The 16385-nt window shown below is 53.7% G+C and overlaps 1 protein-coding gene across 1 annotated transcript in view; it reads right to left on the bottom strand.

The window, feature by feature from the left end:
- The window catches only part of LRP4 (LDL receptor related protein 4), a 59987-nt gene that overhangs the window by 19697 nt on the left and 23905 nt on the right, over positions 1-16385 (bottom strand). The window contains exons 13-25 of the mRNA XM_056133325.1: positions 15723-15879; positions 12293-12510; positions 11769-11945; positions 11040-11162; positions 7406-7614; positions 7148-7229; positions 5851-5956; positions 5030-5231; positions 3855-4044; positions 3640-3771; positions 1904-2044; positions 911-997; positions 647-818 (exon numbers count right to left, since the gene is read on the bottom strand). Of these exons, the coding sequence (XP_055989300.1) occupies positions 647-818; positions 911-997; positions 1904-2044; positions 3640-3771; positions 3855-4044; positions 5030-5231; positions 5851-5956; positions 7148-7229; positions 7406-7614; positions 11040-11162; positions 11769-11945; positions 12293-12510; positions 15723-15879 (1996 nt within the window). The remainder of the gene's footprint in view (positions 1-646; positions 819-910; positions 998-1903; positions 2045-3639; positions 3772-3854; positions 4045-5029; positions 5232-5850; positions 5957-7147; positions 7230-7405; positions 7615-11039; positions 11163-11768; positions 11946-12292; positions 12511-15722; positions 15880-16385) is intronic.

Below are 16385 nucleotides of genomic sequence, written 5' to 3'. Positions count from 1 at the left end.
GTACAGCAGAGAGGGCATTGGCCTTTATACGTGGCCAACCAGGGTTCAATCCCCAGCATCCCATATGTTTCACGGAACCCACCAGGAGTAATTCCTGAGAGCAGAGCCGGGAGTAACCACTGAGCATTGCCGCGTGTGGCCCAAAAACAGAAACAATAACAGCAACAAAAAAAACCCCCAAATATAATAAATAATGGGCTCAACATGGGGCTGGAGCGATAGCACAGCAGGTAGGGCGTCTGCCTTGCACGCAGCCAACATGGCTGACCCAAGTTCGATTCCTCCGCCCCTCTCGGAGAGCCTGGCAAGCTACTGAGAGTATTCAATATGCCAGACACAGTAACAACAAAGTCTCCAATGGAGACGTTACTGGGCCCGCTTGAGCAAATCGATGAACAACGGGAGAACAGTGACAGTGACAGTGATAGGGCTCAACATGACAGACACAACTTGCAAAGGCAGAAGGAATTCCTGACTTTCTAACTCTAGGGCCCCTGACTTCTGGCCTCTCACAATTTGAGTCCCTAAAAGAAGTGGGTGCGACAGCCCAAGTGTTCTGACCGGTCGTTCTGTTTCTCCTCCACGGCCCACCCTCCCCACATCCGCCGCCCATCCTGCCGCCCAGCGCCCTAGCGCCAGGGCTCACCCCATCTCGTGGTATAGAACGATTGCCCGGGGGCTGTCGAGGTTCTGCCACACCAGTACTTTCCGCATGGACCCATCCAGGTTGCCCACTTCAATCCTGTTGGTGCCCGTGTCCGTCCAGTAGATTTTCCGGCCAATAGCATCCACGGCAAGCCCGTCTGTGGTCTGCAGGCCTGCAGGAAGTCAGGAGAGCATGCTGGCCTGTGCCTTCATGCACAGGGGCTGATGTGGGGGCCCAGGGCAGGGGGCAGGGGGCAGGGCCCACCTGTAGTGATGAGGTCCTCGTGCTGGGAGCCGTCAAGATTGGCGCGGCTGATCCGGTGCAGTGTGCTGTCTGACCAGTACACTTTCCCTGCAACGGGAAGGCGGCTCAGCCTGGACCCACACCTCCCTGGCAGGGGCCCACCCCGCTGCAGAGCTGGTACCCCCTTGGGAAGAAACCAAGGGGAGGGGGCCGGAGCGATAGAACAGCAAGTAGGGTGTTTGCCTTGCATGCGGCTGACTGGTTCAATCCCTGGCATCCCATATGGTTCCCCAAGCACTGCCAGGAGTAACTCCTGAGTGCAGTGCCAAGAGTAACCCCTGAGCATCGCCGGGTATGGTCCAAAAAAAAAAAAAAAGACACCAAGGGGAATGTACAACTATCAAAACAGAATTATTGGGGGGGGGCAAGAGAGACAGTATAACAGGGAGGGTACTTGCATCCTCGGAATCCCACAGGGCTCCCTGAGCACCACTAGGAGTGATCCCTGAGTCCAGAGGCAGGAGTAAGTCCTGAGCATGTGACATCCCCAAAGACAACCAACCAAACAAACAGAAAAAAAAAAAACAGGATTGTTCTGGGTCCCAGAAGTTGGCTCCAAGGGGCACAGGCTTCACATATAGGGGCCCTGGGTTCGATTCCCAGCACCACACGGTCCCTCAAACCCTGCCAGGAGCCATCCCCAAACACGGAGCCAGGAACAGTCCCTGAGCACCACCAAGTGTGGCCCAACCCCCACCCCCAGCTGCCCACTACCACCTCAAACTCATCCACAAACAAGATCAGGGTAGTTCTCAGCAGAGGGCGGGAAGACCCTCCCCCCACCCCCAGCCATGCCCCGACAACCAAAAAGAACGTGCTAGAGAAACAGGGATGGCTGTGGGGAGGGCGTGAGGCCCCGGGTCTGAATAGGGGCAGAGTAGCGGCCAAGGAAGAAGGGCAGTGTCTGTGCTGTGAGCAGTTAGGGGAGAGGAGGGAAGGGAGCGCCCCTCACACCTTCCTGGGGGTCCACTCCAACGGCAATGGTGTTCTTCATGGTAATGTTGATCGGCACCACCACGTCGGCAAAGTAAGGGATGTCCAAGGAAACCATGCGGATGTCGATTCTCCTGGCGAAGATGAGGAAACTGTTCATGCCTACCCAGCGGGGAGAGAAGGGAGAACACAGTCACACCAACGCGGCCACAGAGAAGACGGCATGCATGTGTGTGTGTGTGTGTGTGTGTGTGTGTGTGTGTGCACGTGTGTGACAGATGCTCCCACCCTGCTCCCTTTGCTGCTGCTGGTGCCATGACAAGCGATTTAGGCCTCAGTTTTCTTTTTTCTTTTTCTTTCTTTTTTTTTTTCTTTTTGGGTCATACCCAGTGGGTTATACATGGGTTACTCCTGGCTCTGCACTCAGGAATTACTCCTGACGGTGCTTGTCCCAGGGACCATATGGGATGCCAGGGGTCGAACTCGGGTCAGCCCCATGCAAGGAAAATGCCCTATCCACTGTACTATCACTCTGGCCCCTGGCCTCAGTTTTCTGCTCTGTAAAATGGGGCCAATAACAAGGGTCAAACAGAGCACGGGCATCTGGCTCAGTCAGAATGACTATGACTGCTCTCCCTGACAAGCAGGAGAGACAATACAGCAGGTGGGGTGCTTGCCTTGCATATGGCTGACTCAAGTCCCATACCCCAAATGATGCTCCGAGCCCACCAGGAGTGATCCCTGAGTGATGCAGAGCCAGGAGTAAGCACAGATGGGTGAGACCCAACCACCCCCCTCAAGCCCTCCCCGCCACCCACCAAATTAAAAGCATGGAAACCTGACTGTGAGGAGGTTCCCAGACCATAAAGTTCATGCCAGTTACAGACAGCCTAGCCCCAAGCAAGGAGCTACCACAGTTCCTCCCTCACTCAAATTCCCTAAAGCTGGCTTCAGAGTAGTCCTAGGGAGCTGTGCTGATCTCCTATTCCAGCTCACAACAGTACCACAGTGAAGGGAGATACTACTGCATAGAAGAGGTCTCGTTTTTTCCAGTGAGACCAAGTTTGGGCAAACAGAATGATGGATCTGAAGGACTTTGTGTGCTAATCAAAGAGTGCAATTTACTTATTACTGCTTTATTTCTGGGTGGCGAGGTACACCCGGCAGTGCTGAGTTTATTCCCAGCTCTGCACTCCGGGGATCACTCAAGAGGCTCGAGGACCATATGGGGTGTTGGGGATTGAATCCAGTGAGTGCAAGGCAAGGCCTAACCCCTGTATTATCTCTCTAGCCACAATAGTGGTTTTTGTTTTGTTTCGTTTGGGGGCCACATCCAGCGATGCTCAGGGGTTCCTCCTGGCTCTCACTCAAGAATCACTCCTGGCAGTGCTCAGGGGACCATATGGGATGCCGGGGGATTGAACCTGGGTAGGCCATGTGCAAGGTAAACGCCCTCCCTACTGTACCATCTCTCAGATTCCCTCCAGCCACAACAGTGTATTTTCATCATCTTCTAACAGGTAAAGCGTTCAGGGAAGGGCCTCTTTTCCAAACACACCAGAGATTCCCTAAGAATTAGCTGGGAGCTCTCTCATCCTGCCCACCTGCTCCCCGGGGGTCTCTCCTCTTTGCTGACATCTTTGAATTGTCCCTAAAGCTTCTAGAAGCCCCAGGACTCGAGTTTTCTCAGCGCACAAAAGGAGCCATCTGCAGGGACGGAAGGGAGTGGCCTCGGGGAGCGTGGGGGTCAGACTCACCTGGGGAGCAGGTCTTGCCATCAGGCCTCAGGTTGATGCCCGTGGGGCAGGTACAGCTGAAGCCGCTTGGTTTGGGGGATCGAAGGCACAGGTGGCTGCAGCCGCCATTCCCCACGGTGCAGGGTGTGGACACTGGGCAGGGAGAAGGGGGAGGATGAAGATAGAGGCAGGCCTAGGAGGTTCCCAGACCTCCCGGGGTGGGGCGCGCTGCTCACCAGGGGGCCGCTGGCGGTGGAAGACATGAATATCCATGAGGTTCTCCAAGTTCTCCTGCAGCGTCTCTCGGTCGAGTCCCGTGAGCCGGTCCGCGCTCTGGATACTCTTGGTCTGCCAGTCGGTCCAATAGATGCGTTCTCCGTACAGGGTCAGCCCGAATGGGTGGGGGAGTTGGCTTCCAATCAGCACCTGCCAGCACCCCGACATTCGTGTCACCCCCTCATCAGGTCTGTCCATACAGAGCAGTGCTATCAAGACTAAGTCAGGGGGCTGGAGCGATAGCACAGAGAGTAGGGCGTTTGTCTTGCATGCGGCTGACCCGGGTTGAATCCCCAACACCCCATATGGTCCCCCGAGCACCTCCAGGAGTAATTCCTGAGTGCATGAGTGAGACAGGAGTAATCCCTGTGCATCACTGGATATGACCCAAAGAGCAAAAAAAAAAAAAAAAAAAAAAAAAAAAAGGACTAAGTCAGAATACGACGCAGGGGCCAGATCTATCACACAGTGGGTAAGTGCCCACCTTGCCCATGGCAGACCAGGGACATTCCATATGATCCCCTGAGCACTGCCAGGATTTAATCCTGAGTGCAGAGCCAGAAGTAACCCCTGAGCATTGCCAGACGTGACCCAAAAACTTAAAAAAAAAAGTACAACTGAGCTAACCTCACTGTGAAACTCAAGTTTTAAAAGCTGAGAGTCTGGGTTAGAGGGATGGCTCAGTGGTTAGGGCAAGCGCCTGGCACACTGTAGATCCCAGATCCCTGGCACCACATGTGGTCCTTTGAATACCACTGGGAGTGACCCCCACTCCTACCCCTTGCCCCAGCACAGAGCTGAGAGTTGCCTCCAAGCACTCTTGGGTATGGCCCACAAAAAAACAAAAAACAACGCTCTGTCTGATGTTTCACACTGTGTAAGAGGCCAAGGGCCTGGCACCCAGGGCTGGGTGATAATAACAGAAGATCACCTATTGGGGGGCCAGATAGTACAGTGGTTAGGGTACCTGCCTTGCATGCATGACCCGAGTTCAATCCCTGGCATCCCATAGAGTCCCCTGAGCACCACTAGGAGTAATTTCTGAATGCAGAGCTCCCCCCCAACTCCTGAGAGCTGACTGTAGGGGGCGGGGGTGGGGGGCGACACCCATAGGGATAAAGCAGCATCCCTTTACCTTCCTCTTGCTGCCATCCAGCCCGGCGAACTCGATGGTCTTCATACCCGCATCAGCCCAGTACAGCCGCTGAGAGCCGTAGTCGATGGCCAAGCCGTTGGGCCAGGTCAGGTTGGAGGAGATGATGACCTGGCGGTCCGAGGCATCCATGCCCGCGCGCTCGATCTTGGGGCTGGCACCCCAGTCAGTCCAGTACATGTTCCTGAGCACAGGAGAGGCGGGTATTAGTCCCAGTAGGGCTCCGGATCCTGAGCATCTCAGGTACCAATAGTTGCCCTGGGCTTGTTTTCCTCAGGTCCACGTTCTCTGCTGAACACATGTCTCTCGCTCTCTCTCTCTCCTCTGGAGAAGCTCATGTTCTCTCTTCCTCTCCCCTCCTCACGTCTAAGTAAATTTCTTTTTTTTTTTTCTAATGCATAACATTGTATTGTCACATTGTCACTGTCCTCCCGTTGTTGTTTTGTTTTGTTTTGTTTTGGGGTCACTCCCTGCAATGCTCAGGGTTACTTCTGGCTCTGCACTCAGGAATTACTCCTGGCAGTGCTCGGGGGACCATATGGGATGCTAGAAATCGAACCCAGGTTGGGTTGGCTGCATGCAAGGCAAACACCCTACCCGCTGTGCTATCGCTCCAACCCCCCTAAATATATTTTAAAGAGCTCCTTGTCCAGAGGAAGGAGGATGGCCACTATCTGATATCCCAGATACACCTGCTTCATGGGAGTGCCAATAATCGCCGGTCCTGCCCCCCCATCCTCAGGATCCCCCTCAGTAGGTCTGGGGCTGGAGAGGTGGGTCTGACCAGAGGGGCAGGTGCTCACCCGCCCATGGGTTCCACCACAATGTCCCGGGGCCGATCCAGGTTCTCCCAAATGAGCACTGTCCTCATGCTGCCATCCGTGTTGGCCACTTCGATCCGGTCTGTCCCTAGCAGAAAGCAGTGATCATGGCATCAACTCTAGTCTCGGTCATTCACCTGACTCCCCGACACCCAACTCAGAGCCAGGCCCCCAGTTAGCGCTCCGAGCTCTTTTGTCGTAGACATGTGTGGAATATTGAGTGAACTGCATTCTGAGTTGCAAGGCCGGGAAGTGACCAGATCTGCTCTTTTCAACCCCAGCAACCCACTCCGTCCTCTGAGAGAGGACCACATGTCTACATGTGCAGAAACACCAGGAGAGCCGGTCAGAGCACAGACGGTGCAGCCTAACCACCGGAGATGTTACTTCTGTAGGTCTGGGGGAAAGCCAGGAAGTCATATTTCTTTCTTGTTTTTTTTGTTTTTTAATTCAGTTTTTTTTCCTTGAGCCACACCAGGCTGTGCTTGGGGCTTACTCCTGGTTCTACACTTAGGGGTCACTCCTGGTTCTACACTTACGGGTCACTCCTGGTTCTACACTTAGGGGTCACTCCCAGAGGGCTTGGGAGATCATAACAGAGTATTGGGGATTGAAGCTGAGTCACCTGAGTACAAGGCAGGCACCCTACCTGTTGTCCTATTTCTGATTTTTTTTTTTTGCTTTTGGGGTCACACCTAGCAATGCTCAGGAGTTACTCCTGGCTCTGCACTCAGGAATTACTCCTGGCGGTGCTCAGGAGACCATATGGGATGCTGGGAATCGAACCCGGGTTGGCCGCGTGCAAGGCAAACACCCTACCCACTGTGCTATTGCTCCAGCCCCAAGTTGTCCTATTTCTGTAGCCCTTAAGAAGTCACATTTCTGCAAGCTTGCAGAGAGAGCTGATGTGTGGCTCCAGGGACAACACTTTGAGTCACTCTAGTGGAAAGGTTTCCCATGGCCTGGCCTCTCCAACTCACAGAAAAAAAAAAAAGTCAATTCTACCAAGACAGGGTTGGAAGGGAAACCCACAGGGCAGAGCTTCCTTACCGGAAATGCCTCAAAACATTCTCAAGCACGAGCCATGGGTTAGGCGTGCTCGCCACTGGATTGGGAAACACCAAATCCTCAGATGGCCCCTTCCAGCATCCTCTCTGTGGCTGAGCTACCCAGGGCGCAGCAGGGGACAGAAACAGCCTTCCTTGAAGGGGGCCGGATCTCAAACATGAGGCATGCCAGGAGGCTGGACCACAGCATGTATGTGCAGGTATGTACATACCTGCATCTGTCCAATATAGCTTATTGGTGACCCAATCAATGGCCAGGCCTGCGGGGCTCTCCAAACTGGTGTCCACCACCACCTGGGCAGGAAGCAAAGCCATGTTAGCACTTGGACTTTGCACCCAGCGGTGGGCGCAATTTGCAGGTTGGCAAAGGTACAGGAGGGGTGTGTGTGTGTGTGTGTGTGTGTGTGTGTGTGTGTGTGTGTGTGTGTCTGTAGGGAGGGGTCGGCCCCAGCACCCCCGCTGGGCCGTACCTCCTGCCCGGTTCCATCCCACTTGGCCCTGCTGATGGTGTCGGTGCTGACATCCGTCCAGTACACGTGGTCGTCCCGGGAGTCCCAGTCGAGGGCCACAGCACTGCGCACGTCAGCCAGTGGGATGACGTCGTCAGACAGGTCCTCGGTGTCGAAGCTGATCCGACGGATGTCCATCCTTCGGGCAAAAAGCAGGAACTTGTCAAGACCTGATCAAAGGCCGAAAGGGGTCTCCTTTTAATGCTCTAAATCCGGCAAGAGTGACAGACATAGACGCTAGGCTGGGGGGGGGGGGGGGCATCGGCTCAGTCACAGCTCCGGGGATCTGCTGCTCCCTCCTTGTCATACCTTGGGGTGCCCCACCTCTAACCTCTGACCCCCGGGAGCTCGGGGCAACCCCACCAGACAATCAGTTGTGAGGGTCCGGCAGAAACTGACTCTATCCAGAGCCCGGAGAGGCAGCCTATTTGGATGGGTGCACCCCAGTTTTGCTCACCTCTCCTGCCTAATCTGTCCTATGCCCCAGCGGGGCAACTCCCAGCCCCCCTGGATCTCTCTGACTTCAGGGCTTTTGCTGTGGCCCTCTGCCCTCGAGAGCCCCTCCTCTCACTCCTCTCAGTGCGACAGTATTTCTCTTTTTAGAGAGTTTTATAGGAAAGGAGACCCCTTGCCAGGAGTAGTGCTTCTTGCTTTGCTGGCCTCGTCTCCTTGGCTTTCATGGCGACCCTGTTATTTTTTTTTAATTTTTATTTATTTTTGTTTTTTTACGTCATGCCCGGCGATGCACAAGGGTTGGTCCTGGCTCTGCACTCAGGAATTACCCCTGGCGGTGCTCAGCGGACCATATGGGATGGTGGGAATCGAACCCCAGTTGGCCGCAGGCAAGGCAAACGCCCTACCCGCTGTGCTATTGCTCCAGCCCCGACCCTGTTATTATTTTGCTTTTTGTTTTTGTTTTGGGGCCACACCTGGTGATGCTCAGGGCTTCCTCCTGGCTCTATGCTCGGGGGTGACTCCTGGTGGGCTTACGGGATGGAATTCGGGTAAGCAGCATGAGAGGCAAGCACCCTACCCACTGTACTATGGCTCCCACCCCATCACGCTTTATTATTTTTTTTATTATTGATTTTGGGCCCATGCCCAGCAGTGCTCAGGGGTTCCTCCCAGCGATGTTCATACAGGATGGCAGGGATAGAACTCAGACTGGCCATATGCAAGGCAAGCACCCTCCCCGTTGTTCTATTGCTCTGGCCTCTGCTCGCGTTATTCTTACTTTCTACCTGAGCAATGCTGAGGTCAGCAGAGGTCAAGGAACTGGCCCAGCACAACTGAGCTCTAAAGCACCGGAGCACCTGGACTTGAATTTGGGTCTCATAGCAGGCAGAGGCTCTGCTCACGCCCCTCCTTCCTGCTGGTTCTCCACCCCTCGCCCCTCATGGACTGTTACAGGATGTCCCAGGATACTTTTCTGCCTGACAAGTCCTGCCTGGTTTTACCAACCCTTTCTCTTTTATTTTTACTTTTTTAAAAAAAAATTTATTATTTTTTGCTTTTTGGCATCTCCACGTGGAGATGCTCAGAGGTTCTTCCTGGCCCTACACTCAGGAGTTATCTCTGGAGGTGCTAGGGGGGTCCATATGGGATGCTGGGGATCCAACCCTGGTCAGCCAAGTGCAAGGCAAATACCCTACCCACTGTACTATCGCTCGAGCCCAACTCTCTCTTTTAACCTCTGAGACTCCCTGGAGGCAGGGGTGGGGAAGCTTGTTCCCATTAAGGGCTTCTGGATATTGCCAATGTCCCTCTTGGCCACCCAATACAGACAGATGGGCTGCAAGCAGCCGACCCAAAGCATATGTGTCTGGGCTGTCATGCTCCAGACCACGCGATTTCATGGGCTTTATAAGGTCTCTGGTCCCCACTCCCCCCACCCCTCCCCGCCACAAGAGGAAGTTCGGGAGGAAACTTGTTGCATCCAACAATATGGGAAGAGTTGGGCACCAAGAACGTAGAGAAATGAATGTGGGAAGTCAGTGGGCACAGACTGAATCCTGCCCCTAGTATCACTGTCTGCAAAGGTCCCAGCGGAAATCTGAGCTGGAGACTGAGAGATAGTACAGGGGTTAAGGTGCTCGCCTTAACGACAGTCAACCCAGGCTCAATCCTCTACATTCATGGTCCCCTGAGCTCCTTCAGGAGTAACCCCCAAGCACTGCCAGATATGGCCCCCATCCCTCCTCCCAATAAAGAAGTCTGATTCTGTTTATCCCAGAAATCTGATTTTTTTTCTTTTTTTCTTTTTGGGTTATGCCTGGTGATGCACAGCGGTTATTCTTGGCTCTGCACTCAGGAATTACTCCTGGCGGTGCTTGGGGGACCATATGGGATGCTGGGATCGAACCCCGGTTGGCCACATGCAAGGCAAATGCCCTACCCACTGTGCTATCGCTCCAGCCCCCAGAAGTCTGCTTTTAATGAGAGATCAGAAGTGGGTGGGTGGCTGTGTGTACAGAGAATGAAGACCCTGGTCCTGGAGGAATGAGTGGTCCATGCCTGACGGCTCCCTCTAGACTCTCAGGAAGGGCCCCTGATGACTCTGAACTAGGTAAGGTCACTCTCAGGCACAAAGGAAGCCAACGGAGCAGCACCAGGGTCCCCTTCTGCAGTTAGAGGCCAATTTATCCTGGGCTGCCGTGCACAGCCGTCAGAACCCTCCTCCTGGCTCTCTGCTTCTTGAGCTCAAAGTCTTTCTTCTTGATCATAGTAGGGCTGAAGGTACAGAGGCAGGAAGCCACTGACTGCCTCCATTCTAGAAGGGTCTGGTAGCCCTCGTGCGGCCTCTAATGAAAGCATCCTCTTTAGTGCTTTCGTTGCTGGCGTCCAGGTGTGGCGCTGCCACGGAGCCTCAGATTTTGCTGCCAAGTTCTGATTGATGAACCCTCAGCCTCTTTCTGTATGTGTGTGCATGTCCGTGTGTGCGTGTGTGCATGCATGTGTGTGTTTGCGTGTGTATGTGGTGGGGGCGCTTGGGGGCTATTTCCAGTGGTCCTAGGCTTCACTTCTGGTTCAGTGCTTGGGGACTGTTGGGCCATTTCCAGTGCTGCCCTAGAGCTCACGTAGAAATGGGGACCAAACCTGAGCTTCCTGCCTGCAAAGCAAGTGCCCAGCCTGCTGAACTATTTCTCCAATCCCAGCTTTCTCTTCTGGGGGAGGTGAGGATGGTGGTGCTGGGAATGGAAACACTTATTTTGTTTTTTGCTTTATTTGGGGGGGGGGGTCACACCCAGCAGTGCTCAGGGCTTACCCCTTACTCTGTGCTCAGGGATCATTCCTGGCAGTACTCGGGGGACCCCACATGGTGCCAGGAATCAAATCAGGATCAGCCGCATGTCAGGCGTGAGCAATTTAACCCCAGCACTGTGTGTCCAACCAGAGGCATTTTCTTATGTGTCAGAGATGGAAGAAGACAGGCCCTCCCTCAGACAAGGCCAGTGATGGACCACTGAGTCACCTCCGGACTATCTCCAGGGGTGACCTGCGGAGCTTGGCTCCCAGCCCCCTCCAGGAAATACCCCTCGACTCCTCTCCCTTGCTCCTTCCCACCCATGGCAGCCACCGTCCCGGACCCACTTACTCTGGGCACAGGCGTGGCTGCTGATCTTGCGGAAGCCTGTGGGGCAGGCACACGTGTAGTTCTGGCCGCTGGGCAGGCACAGATGCGAGCAGCCTCCATTGTTGTCCCCACAGCGGTTCTTGCCTGCCCAGAGAGTCCAGAGCAAGAGGGAGACGTAAAACAGCAGTTCTCAACTGGGGCTCCTCTGGGCAGCATCCCCCCCCCAGGGCCACGGAACCACAGGTGGAAAATCACCTAACTGGTGAGACACGACACCAGAATAGGGGATCAATGAGTAAGATGATGGGGGTTGGGGGCAGAGGAAGGAAACCAGGTGAGAAGGGGGTCACGGAAAACGGTTGAGAAATGCTAAGGTTAAGACCCAAGGTTGGCTAAGGATGCCCAAGGCTAGCGAGCAGGGATTAGCTACAGTCTGGATTCCCTGGCAGGAGGAGGGATTTAGTTTGATTTTGTATCACCCCAGCTGTAAGCACAGGGAATGTCTGCCCCCCAAGGAGAGGCCCCATAAAGGCTGCACGGGTTGAATAGGGACCCACAAGAGGAATGAGTCCTTTAGGAGTTCAGAGTTGCACCACCCTAACTGGCCAGCAGAGGGCGGAAGGAGTCCAGGTCATTGACATTTCTAATTTCCCCACCAGAAACCACAGCCAACACCTACCTAGATGCCAGGAAGGTTTGAGGAGCACCGGGGTTCACCACCCCGGGGGGGTTGGAGGCAGTTATTTTTACCTGCAGGCTGGCGTTGAGGGTGCAAGGTGTGGATGTCCATGGGGAAGTGGAGCTTGTTGCGAATGATCTCTTGGTTCTTGCCAGTAAATTTGTTGGCACTATTAATGCTCTTGGTGTGCCAATCTGTCCAGTACAGGCTGTCTTCAAATACCGTGATGGCAAAGGGGTGTGGAAGGCCTGGGGAGAGTCCAGGAAGGGCTTAGTCCTGCCAGCCTGACGCAGCTGCTAGGTCTAACCCTGGCAACTGCTCAAACCTCATCATTGGGGGCCAGAGTGATAGTACAGCCGGTAGGGTACTTGTCTTGCACATGGCTGACCCGAGTTTGATCCCCTGAACCCTATATGGTCCCTGAGCACCACCAGGAGTAATTCCAGGAATGCAGAGCCAGGATGTGGCCTGAGCATGGCTGGATGTGGCCCCAAAACAAAAACAGAAGAACCCAAAAAAATTTCAAATCTCACCCCTGGCCAAGCCTGTCGGGGGGGTCAGTGGAAGCAAAATGAAAGATGAAGAAAGGCCTCACCCTGGCTAATGACAGCCTTTCGGTGACTCCCATCCAGATTGGCCCTCTCGATGACGTGGTGTTTGGCATCTACCCAGTACATGCGGTGCCCGGCATAGTCTATGGTAAGGCCGTTGGGCCAGAAGAGATGGGTATCAGCAATGATGCGGCGCCTGGAACCATCCATGCTGGAGGCCTCAATGCGGGGTGTGTTACCCCAATCCGTCCAATAGATGGTCCTAGCAAGAGAGGAGAGGAAACTGAGGCAGGCCAAGGCGGTTGAGTAGGTGACGAGGTAGAAATCAGGCAGGGGGCTGTTACCTATTTAACCCAGCTGGTAATAGACACAGTGGCACCCAGAATGCTTTAGAAAATACATGAACTTAAGTGTCTCTAGAAGGGAATTTATTCATCTAATACACTTTGGGATATTTTTGTTTGTTTTGGGACTGGTGGTATTCAGGGGTTACTCCTTGTTCCGCACTCAGGAGCACCTGGTGGTGCTTAGAGACTATATTGGGTGCTGAGGATGGAACCCGGATCTGGTAAGGGCTGGGTATGTGTTCTGGATACAGACACAATCTCAATCTCTCTCTCTCTCTCTCTCTCTCTCTCTCTCTCTCTCTCTCTGCTGTGCGCAGGACTTACTCCTGGCTCTACCACATGCAAGGCAACTGCCCTACCTGCTGTGCAATCATTCCAGCCCTCACACACAGAGTTTCTAAAACAGCTGACCCACGATCATAGAATTTTAGAGGCATACCTCTTTTTTTTTTAAGGAATTTTGATTTGGAGCAATAATGCAATAGGTAGGGCACTTGTCTTGCATGCAATTGACCCAGATTCAATCCCTGGCACCGCATATGATTCCCTGAACCCAGTCATGAATGATCCCTGAGCACAGAAATAGGAATAAGCCCTGAGTACCACCAGATGTGTGCCCCACTACACCACCAAAAAATAAAATAAAAAAAACTAAAAAATGACCAAAAACCAAACAACAAACCCAACCCCAAAGTGGATTTTTATTTAACTTTTTTGTTGATGTTTTTTAGGGATCATTCCTGGAGATGTTGGGGGGCCTTATGTGATACAGGGGATTGAACCACGGCCAGCCACATGCTTTATCCCATGTACTATCTCTCCAGTCCCCAAAGCAGATCTTTAAAGGGACTTCCACTTCAGGATATCTTTTTCTTTTTGGGGGGATGGGGGTTGGTTTTAGGCTCACACTTGGCAATGCTCAGGGGTATTACTCCTGGCTCTGCATCCTGGAATCATTCCTGGCGGTGCTCAGGGGACCATATGGGATGCCAGGGATCGAACCCGGGTCAGTTGTGTTCAAGGCAAGCACACACTACCCACTGGACTATTGCTCTGGCTCCAGGAATTTTTTTTTTTATATATGAATTACTATTCGGGCCCAGGAATGTGGCACAGAAGAGTGCCCAATTTGCAGGCATGAGGCCAAGCGTTTGATCCCTGGCATCAATCCACATGTCATGGGTAAGCTAGGTGTCACTGCCCTCCGGGTTCCCTGTGCCACCACAAAAAGCACACACACAGACCATGGCCAAGTGTGTGCAAGTGTCTGAGCCCCAGTCATCTAAGTAACAACAAAAGAAAGGGGGGAAATGATCACTTTTTGTCACTCATTTCAATCAAATGCACTAAAATTAAAAATATTAAACACCTGCAATGTTTCTAATTCGTAATAAGCCACTTAAGGGCCTTTCTAGGAGCTGGAGAGATAGCACAGCGGGTAGGGCATTTGCCTTGCATGCGGCCGACCCGGGTTCGATTCCCAGCACCCCATATGGTCCCCTGAGCACCGCCAGGAGTAACTCCTGAGTTCATGAGCCAGGAGTAACACCTGTGCATCACCAGGTGCGATCCAAAAAGAAAAAAAAAGGCCTTTCTAGTGTTTACACATCCCCATCAAGGGGCCAGGGTGAACTGGTATACACAAGGCCTCAGGTTTAATCCTTGGCACTGCCTGCTGCACTGCCTGCCCCACTCCCGGATGAGGCCCTGTGTCCTTGGACACAGCTAGGCCTTAGCAGCGCCACATCCTGGGCACCGAAACATGTGGCCCGCTGAGTGGAGTGTCAGAGGGAGTGGCCCTGGGTGCAAGAGCCCTGTGCAATGCACAGCAGGCCTCTGCCTCCTAAGTTCTCACCACAAGGGAAAGAATCTAAGGGATGCTGACGTGTGACTTTAGCTTTTTTTTTTTTTTGCAGTGGCAGGGGTGGGGACCCACACCCAGTCAGAGTGTTCAGGGGTTACACCTGGCTCAGCACTCAGGGATCACTCCTGGTCGTGCTTGGGTGGTTATTAAGTGGTATCGAGGATCAAACTAGGTGCCTTTCCCGCATACCAATGAGTGTCTGCTAAACGGATCATTTTGCAATATGGCCAAGCCTCCTTTTCTTGTGCTCAGCTTGCTTTTGCTTCAGAAATAATGCCTTTGTTTTTGTTTTTGCAAATTGAAGGTCTGTGGAACCCCCCTATCTCAGCAGCCTGGCCCACCCGGTATGTCTGTGCCACACTTACAAGGTGTGTCCATTGTTTGTTTGTTTGGGGAGGGCATACCCAGGGGTGCTCAGGACCTACTACTCCTGGTGGGACCATCTGGGTTGTTGTGGGGAACCAAACCTGGGTTGACCTCGTGCAACGTAAGCACCCTCCCCGTCGTACCATTGCTCCAGCCCCCAAGTACATTGTTTTCAAACATGATGCTGTTTGCCCTCTGTTGCCCTTTTAATAGACCACAATGTAGTATAAACATGCTATTTAAGTTGTTGGGCGGGGGGCGACACCCAGTATTTTTAGAGGGGTGGTGGCATTCCACATTCTCAATCCCAGTAAACATAATTTGGGGGAGGGGGGTTTGGGTCACACCCAGCAGCGCTCAGGGGCTGCTCCCAGCCGTATTCCGAGGATCACGTAGAGACCAAATACAAACGTGCAAGCGTGGACTCCAGCCCTCCGCGCTCTCTCCCCTGTCCAGAAACGCGATTTTAAAAAACGCACTGCGGGCTCTCGGCTGTGGTGGTCTGGAACGGAATCGGACCCTTTCTGAGTTCAGACTGCCTGCCTGTACAAATACCAGCTCCTGAAAACCGACTGCACACCTGAAACTAGAGTAACGCTCCATGTCAATTACACCTCAATTACCAAGATGAGTCTCATCTGATCTTCAGCAGCTCTGAGGTCAGGTTTTTTACCGTCTTGTAATTCGCCAATTAGAAATGAGTAAAGGGAGGCCCAGCGAGAACTAGCCCAAGCCCACCCTGCCAGTTCCCGCGAGAGTACGACTCCATAACCAGGTGTGCCGGGATCCAGGCTGTGAGGGCTTCCCACTTGCGACGGTCAAGCTGGCTCAGGGGGCCTGGGGAAATAGCCCGGAGGTGGCCGAAAGTCCTGGCTGCCCGGGACCCGATTTACTCACCCCTCCATCGGGTGCAAGGCAATGGCACGCGGCTTCTCCAGGTTCTGCCACAAAAGTACTTTCCGGTGGGCTCCGTCCAGATTGGCCACCTCGATCCTTGATGTCCCCGAGTCGGTCCAATAGAGCTTGTCGTGGACCCAGTCCACAGCGAGGCCTCCTGGGGGAGAGACACCTGGTCAGAGACTCAGCAGGACTCCTCCGGGCGGGGCCCCCAGTAGTGATTCCTTGCAGCCCCGCTGGCCCCAGTGACCTCACTCATGCTGCAGAACACCTCTGGGTCCCCGCATCCCGGAAGCTGCAGAAAGCCAGGCCCATGAGTCAGCACAGCCACTGTGGACCACGTTTGCTCCAGGGCCTGCGTGCTGAGCTTTTCTGAGCACAGGCCCATCGTGGGAAGGGCAGTGAGGGGGTTGGCAGAGGCACTTCTGAGGCTCCCCCAATGTCTGCATCCCTGTTCTCTACACTAACTTTGGGGCCAGACCTTGGGGTGAGCAGAGGCTATTGCTGGCTCTGTGCTCACGAGGTGCACCTGAAGGTGCACCTCGAGGGAACAGAACCAGGGTTGGTAGGATGCAAGGCAAGCACTCTAAGGCTTAGATTCTTTCTCCAGCCTCATGCCAACTTCCTGGCCACCTTAGGCTGTGCTCAGGGCTTACTCCTGGC

The sequence above is a fragment of the Sorex fumeus genome, unplaced genomic scaffold, assembly GCF_029834395.1.
Source record: "Sorex fumeus unplaced genomic scaffold, SorFum_2.1 ptg000007l, whole genome shotgun sequence".
NCBI classification, from domain to species: Eukaryota; Metazoa; Chordata; class Mammalia; order Eulipotyphla; family Soricidae; genus Sorex; species Sorex fumeus.
This window is presented reverse-complemented; position numbering and strand designations above follow the sequence as displayed.